This window comes from Cibotium barometz, chromosome 4 (assembly GCF_041138505.1).
Source record: "Cibotium barometz isolate CiBa-2024 chromosome 4, ASM4113850v1, whole genome shotgun sequence".
Classification (NCBI taxonomy): Eukaryota; Viridiplantae; Streptophyta; class Polypodiopsida; order Cyatheales; family Cibotiaceae; genus Cibotium; species Cibotium barometz.
The window spans coordinates 62419094-62426965 of NC_141049.1; the positions used below are offsets into that span (position 1 = coordinate 62419094).

At 39.9% G+C, this 7872-nt stretch overlaps 1 protein-coding gene across 1 annotated transcript; it reads right to left on the reverse strand.

Moving 5' to 3' along the window:
- Nucleotides 1–5140: 5140 nt before the first annotated feature.
- LOC147639483 (acidic endochitinase-like) lies at nucleotides 5141–6328 on the reverse strand. The gene has a single exon (XM_086783528.1). The coding sequence runs from the start codon at nucleotides 6215–6217 to the stop codon at nucleotides 5297–5299; it is 921 nt and encodes a 306-aa protein (XP_086639654.1). The 5' UTR covers nucleotides 6218–6328; the 3' UTR covers nucleotides 5141–5296.
- Between the last annotated feature and the right edge of the window lie 1544 nt (nucleotides 6329–7872).

The following is a 7872-nucleotide window of genomic DNA, read 5'->3' on the forward strand; positions in this document are numbered from 1 at the left end:
GGATGATTACAAGAACAGAAGGGGAGGTTCTTACACCTTTACACCTCAAAAGCTGGAGGGAGGAATCTTACACTCACCATCTTCCATTGTCACAAAGACAAACACACCCCTCTTAAAGCTTTTTAGCATCTCCAGGTTAGATGCTTCCAACTTTTCTGTTTCTTTGATGTACTGTTCTTGCAGATTCGCTGGGGCTCTATTCTCTTGTTGATCCTTTTCATTTGTGATCCTATTCTCTTCTTCCCATCTGGCCTCCTATTCTGCCCTTGCTCTTGTGTTAACATCATGTGCAATCTCAACAATTTTTATTTTATCCCTTAGATCTCTCGCTGGTGGAATCATTAGGATATCTCTCATCTTTGGATTTATAAGCTCTGCAAGGTTGGTGTAGAAGCTTATCATATCTCCATCTAAGCCTCTTCAGTGTCTCATTGTCCTTGGGCATTATTGTCATCCTATGCGTGTAAATATTCCATCATAATTCTTGAAAACAAGATTCACTCTAATAATTTTATTAACTAATATTTACAACCACGAAAACAATTTGGAATATTTTACAAAACATCATTTATTATCAAAAGTTTTTGATATATACCTAGAGCGTCTCGGATCCAAAAGTCACCGCCTCAAATTGCGTACGCATAGAAAGCGATACTGCGATGGAGACATGCTATGATATACACGATTCATCACTGATAATGGTGTTGTAATTCTTCTTCTAGGAATAAAGCGGCTAAGAAGTCTAAAAATACGGCAAGAAATTCTAAAATTCTGGGGTGAGTGATTATAGAGTTGTACATAATAAACAACTCCTAGCCTTATCAAGATCATGGCTAGCAAGATATTCTGTTTGCGTCTCTGTCTCGTTGATTGGTATTGATGCGAATGCTTCGCCCTCTAGAGAACCACATATGCTGACGTTACTCTACTGGATCAGGAAAGTATAGATCCTCAAAGTGACAAGCGAGTCTCACTCTGCTTCCTCGGGTTGTAGTAGAGTTGATGAGATTTTCGAAGGCAAAGGCGATCATATCCTAACTCTAGGGGGGGAGAGTCCAAGAATGCTAGTAGACAGATTTGGGGTATCCATCAAAAATTCAGTTCAATTTATGAAGTTCATTATTTCAAACATAATCTTAACAAGTGAAAACATTATTTCCCAGATTTACTCTAAAATTTTAAGCAATTTCTGCTGCTGCTGTTTTGTAAGTTTACTACAGCGCTCTGATACTAGCTGTGAAACCCCTCCTTTGCCCCCTGTGCGCACCGAATTTCCGGTTGCTATAGCAGCGGAAGTAGCTTCCTCTTGCACGAGGCAGGGTTTCCCACTCGGGGCCTCGCCCTCGAATGTTCGGACATGAGACTAATCTGGTGGTCATTCCAAAACTGAAACCGAGAAAATTTTCCTTACCCGAAAAATGGGGACGAGTCCACCTTTTTTATTTTCTTAACAAATTTTCTAACGGGGTCAAGAGACTAAACTATCCTTCACCTGATTAAACCAGAAGCAAAACTATCACTGACTTAGTTTGAAGAAATCAACGCTTTTTTCCTAACCAAAATCAGGCACAACCATTGATCTACTCATTTGAGAAATTCTTCAGGTTTTAATTTAACTACTCGAATTCTAAGCGTATTCCTATTATTTCAATTTAATTATTAAAACTCCACTGATTCCAGCCTAACCCCATCCGGCCCACGGGTTAGCCACCACCCAACCACTCGAATCAGTAGAACTAGACAATTACTCACCCACCCATAATTAAACGCCTTTCTTAACTTTTACTTTCGAATACAGATACGCACACACTCCTATTTAAAACTTTAACATATAAAATAATCCATTTTGACAAATAGTTATTGGTTACAGATATCAAAACTCAAAAATTCCATCCAGTCCCTTGTTTCTCAAAAAACTGTATCACTCTGGACTCTCCGTTGAGACCAACTGGTCAGCAACAATGAGATCCAATAATAGATTACAATAATCATTTTGTCCATCATACATATCTTCCACGACATACGCATGGGTGTCATAGGTAGCGCGAGCCTATGCATCTCCTGGTCAGAACCCTCCAGGATCCTCCTAGGTGTCCTAGCACTTCACTCAGGGACCGCTTGCCCTTGCCCATCGTACCGAAAGCGCACCAATTTTCAATCATACCGAGGATGGGCAGGCTTTGCCCCGCGTAATCCGTCCTTTGAACACTCCCCGCCAGCTGTTGTTGCAACCGAGCTTCCCTTAGAAAAACATATACCAAATGCTCCCTCCAGCATTCTGGCGTAAGACAGTCCTTTAAGAAAACAGGGTTTCTATGCTAGTTTTGAGTTTGATTTTCTTTTGAATACAAGGAGTATTTCTTGAATCAGTATCCCCAAAACTTCTTGATCGGAATTCTGAATTTCTTACCAGAACTCCACGATTTCTATAACCTTGATCCACAGATCAATTTCAAGGGTCTCAAACTTAGTTTCAGATTTGGCAGGAGTTTTGAGTGTATTTTTCTAAATTGGTCACACCTTCTTTCCTCAAAATTGACGAAAGAGTTTGGTCTTGGTCATAGTTTAATTCAAGGTTTGAGTCGGATAAGATTTTTCCTGAACTATCTTTCTCAAAAAGGTTTGATAATTCAATTACTATTTTACTGAATTTCTTTCTTTGAATATTCACTTAACCAATTTCTAAATTAGTTATGAATTCCAATGAGGATTAAATTAATCATTTATCTGAATATCTCGATCTCGATAGATTTCTTGAATTTTCTTTTTACAATTTGTGTGAATATAAAACGATAGAAATTTCTCTCTTAGAGTATTTAATTATTCATTTATTAAATACTCATAGAATTTAAACATAGAATTTAAGATAATTCTAATTTATAAAAATTCTTTATGCCTCTATTTATGCATAAAAATCAACTTCAATGGGAATAATAACTTTTATTTAAAAAAATCCTTCTATGCATCTATTTATGCATAAAATCAAATTTAATAGGAATAACACTTTTAAAATAAAAAGAATTTCTTTATGCATCTTTCTATGCATAGAAATCAAATTTAATAAGAATAACATTTTTATAATAATAAAAATTCTATTGTGCATCTTTCTATGCAAAGAAATCAAATTTAATAAAAATAACACATTATAATAAAAAAATTCCTTCATGCATCTTTTTATGCATAGAAATCAAATTTATTGAGAATAACACTTTTATAATAAAAAAGTTCCTTTATGCATCTTCTATGCATAGAAATCAAATTTAATAAGAATAACACTTTTATAATAAAAAAATTCCTTTATGCATCTTTCTATGCATAGAAATCAAATTTAATAAGAATAACACTTTTATAATTAAAAAATTTCCTTTATGCATCTTTCTATGCATAGAAATCAAATTTTATAAGAATAACACTTTTATAATTTAAAAATTCCTTTGTGCATCTTTCTATGCATAGAAATCAAATTTAATAAGAATAACACTTTTATAATTAAAAAAATTTCTTTATGCATCTTTCTATGCATAAAAATCAAATTTAATAAGAATAACACTTTTATAATAAAACAAATTCCATTATGCATCTTTCTATGCATAGAAATCAATTTTAATAAGAATAACATTTTTATGCCATATCCATGTCTCAGTGACCTCTAAATATGACACTACTTGGTTTCCTCAATGAAACCAAAAAGAGGACACTAGAAATCACATACCCCATCTTATCAAAACTATCACGAAGAAGGACATCCACATTAGAAGATGTTGTGCAGATGGTCTCATTAGGTACCAAGCAGCATAGAGGGACAAGTAGCGGTTTTGAAGGTCGTGTCTCTACAAAACCTACCAACACATCTTGTAAGAGGCCAATCTCTATCCTTCCCCAAGAGTCTACTATGACCCTTTTGCACCTCTGTAACTGAAGTCCCTGCATTTTGTTGTTGGTCACTAGTCATACCAACACATCTTGTAAGAGGCCAATCTCTATCCTTCCCCAAGAGTCTACTATGACCCTTTTGCACCCCTGTGAATGAAGTCCCTGCATTTTGTTGTTGGTCACTAGTCATACCATGACCTTCATTTCCCGCTGATACCTTTTGGAGGCACCATAGGAATCCGACCACCCACATCACCAACCTCAACAATAACTTCTATTGTGTCCACGAGAAAGCCTCTTCACTCGTGGCACCAATTGTAGCCCCCGACGAGTGCAATTCATAAACTCGTGAACCTGCAAGATCATCCATGGTTAAAATTAAAAGATATGTCTCAAATCCACAAGCATGCTTATATGCTACCTCTCATTTTCTCTTGTGGGGTTTACTATATATAAACTCTCTATATCACGTGTGTTCAAGGCCTAATTTAAAACCCCATTATCTGTAAATTTATCATAAATAATACACACCCTTTTTCTATTAAATCTGTAAATACACCCTTTAAATGGTACCCTTCTTTATGTAAAAAATGTGTAAAAAAGGGACTTTAAGAACCCCTTCTGTTGAACCCATGTGCTACGCTTACATATTTATGAGTGACCACCCCCTCCCCCCGAGCGTTTCCTGTGCTTCCCTTTTGGCATGTTGTACTTTAAGAGCACACAATTTCTTTAAGATTTGTAGATATTAGAGATATATTTGGATTTCAAGATTAATCTTGCCAAGCTAAATAACAATAACTTCTACTTATTACTACGAAAACCTTATTTTGGAATATTAAAGAATTATATATGGTCATTCATTGGTTATTGAATCTAAAAAATATAAAATTCTCTTATGGGTACATTACTTCCCACCATAAGAAGTAGGTATACTTGGTTTCCTCATGTCCATGACGATGATTTATGTAACGAGAAGCTGAACAAAACATATAAATGGCTAGTAAGTAATACCCTTTGTAAGGAGTTGTAAATAAGGAGTAGGTATACTTGCTTTCACCTTGTCCATACTGATATATATCAGATTTTGGTTAAAAAACGAGAAGCTAGACAACAAGTGTTCTTTGTTTCCCTTTTTAAAACAAAATTGAGCAAGCTTCTCGATGCTATGGAGGAGATAATAAGGTTGATAGTAGCCCTCATATTCATCTAGCCTTAAAGGGGGCACACGATATGCTTAAAGCTTTAGTGGTAATAAAAGTTAGTAAAAAAAAAGTTTAATTTTATATTTATTGTGTAAACGTGGTAGAAAACATGTGTTTTTTTTACTTTCCAGTTTCTTGAGTGGAATTTTTCCCTAGAGGCTAGAAGTTAGAACTTTTTTGCTTGGCACAGGTCACGTGTTTCGTGAAGACGCTTGCGCTTATACACTTGACTTGATGGAGGCGCCGTAACCGCTGCTTTGGTCGTAGTAGTAGCTGTAGAGCATGACGCCCCCGTAGTTGCTGCTACCGTGAATCTGCGGGAGAACGTCTGACAGGAGGGTGTCAGAAGGGATGAAGCCGGAGCCAGCAGCGCCGGAGGAGGCGGGCAAGCCTAGCAGCAGGCGGGCCTGCGGGAGGGCGGACGTCCACTGCTCCCAGGCGGCCACCAGGGCGGAGGCGTCACCAGACGAGGAGTCGTACTGGCAGGGCGGATTGTTGTAGAACTGCACCCACACGTAGTCGAAGAGGCCGGAATCCAGCGCACTGCCGGACACATCGGGCCCGAGGTGAGCGTCCGGGAAGGGGCATTGCGGGGCGGCGGTAAGAATTGACTGGCCGGAGCTGAGCTGCCTGATGGACTGCGCCAGGCTGCCGTAGTAGGCGGCGCCGGAGCCCATCTCGATGTCGAAGTCGACGCCGTCCAGCACCGCCGAGCCCAGCGGGCGGGCGTCTGACTGCCCACCCAGGTAGTTGTCCCAGAGGTAGGTGGCCACGCTGCTGGCATCGTCGGCGGAGGTGAGGTCGTAGGAACCGGCACCTCCGCCGATGGAAAGAAGCACCTTAATGCCCATGGACTGGCACGTGCCGATGTCGGCGGAGAGACTTGTGCAGGCGCCGGAGCTTGCATCGCAGTGGCCCGCCAGGTTGAGCTGGGGCTGTTGGCCCTCCCCGAACGTGCTGAGGAAGGAAAGGATGACGGTGTTGTAGAGGCCCGTCTGGCACGCCTGCGTGAGTGTTCCCTCGTTGCCGTTCTGGCCCCAGTACGTGACCAGATCTCCCGCCGCCGTCAAGCCGCTCATCATCATGAGCTGAATCACGAAAGCCAGCGAGAGAAGCAGGGAGGTAGTGTAGCGCGCCATGACTGCACAAGGGGAACAGCAAGCGAGGCGAATATATATATAGGATCGCTAGTTTTACAAGCGGGTACACTACACACTTGCGATCACTAGGCGAAGATATAGGGTCGTTAGTTTTACAAGCACTAGGCGAATATATAGGGTGGTTTTATAGCCGGGTTAGGCGGTTTGACTCGGCTCTCCCACGCGTTTAACTTTTTGACCGGCGGAAGCCCTTGACCACGCCCGGCGAAAAAGAACTGATGGGCTCTACACGGTGAATTAAACTACCACCTCATTGCACAAAGGTCACAGGCTCCCTGCCATTTTACAAGGGAGAGCGTTCAGTGTCCTATATTTTTCTCCTCACAGCTTAAAACTTGCAATTTTAAAATTTACATCAACATTTACAGGTTTTCTTACTATAAAATGCTTGAAATTTTACCAAGTTTAAAGATTTCAAAATGAATTTTGCGTAAGGGTTTGCGGGTTTTCTGTGAACACTGTTGCAAGGTCACACAAGCTATAGCACCACCTGACCTTATGCACGTGAGACCAACTAAGTAGGTTGAGTGAAGGGCATGAGTTAACTGGTCAAGGATTAGAGTTCTACATCATAAGAAGCATAAATCAAGAAAGAAGCTTAGTAGCACACAGATTAGAGTTCTACACAAGAAGCGCTACTACTTGAAGTCCAGGCTTCAATTGATGCATAGAATATATCAATCACCTCCTTGGAATCATCTGGTCCAAATGTCATCTTCTGCAAAAGCATTGCCAATTTGTCAAGAGCAATCCACACATTTTCTTTTGCTACTCTAGTCTTTCCTCCATTTCTTCGATCATCACGAACGGCCATATGTAACTTTTCATATTTCTCTGGTTGTTGTACTAGTAGTTCGTCATTTTCATTTCGTGGTGCAGAGAGGAATTTCCTTGCTTTTGAGCCGCTAAAGCAAGGGTTGCATGGTACATTGCCGCTTGCTCTGGACTTTTTTTCATCCTTCTTTATTTCTACCTGGCCTCAATGTAAACCCATCCCAGATAATACTTCTTCCACCCTTTTACATGTTTCTTGGGCATCAAAAGCTGGCTGCATTTTATAAGCAAAACACACATATTCATAAACCATTTTTTCTATGATCCTCACTAGTGCATGCAAAGTGCAAAAGTGTACTCTTGTCAAGGGGATATTAAGAATAGGATCCCACCTAGGATCTACTCGTACCCATTGGCCCCCATGACAAACAAATCGATCATGTGTGTAGGACACCCTTCTCTTCCTATTTCTTCCCATTGTTTCTTCCCATTCTTACCTTTCTTTCTAGACCGCATACAATATATGCAAGGAAACTTTGCATTTGCTGCATTTGACACACCAAACATGCACTTCAAAGTTTTGAGATCTCCAGCAAGGTGCCATTCCACTTGATACTCACCATAACCTTCCACGTGCAAACTTTCACCATGATTTTGATGTTGCACTGTATTAGGTATCTCTGTCAAGTTAAAGAAAATCTTCAAACTCTCATGATCTTCCTTTGGTACTTCAAATGCAGCAAGCCACCAAATTTCATTCTCAGACTCTGTACACTAAAGTAATCAAGATGGCCAGGCAAGATGTTAGGATCCAGTGCTCATGAGAGTTAAACTAACACGTTCTAAGTTCTGACCTTTGA

Coding starts and splice junctions, on each gene's coding strand:
- LOC147639483 (XM_086783528.1), bottom strand. CDS start 6,217: ATGGCGCGCTACACTACCTCCCTGCTTCTCTCGCTGGCTTTCGTGATT.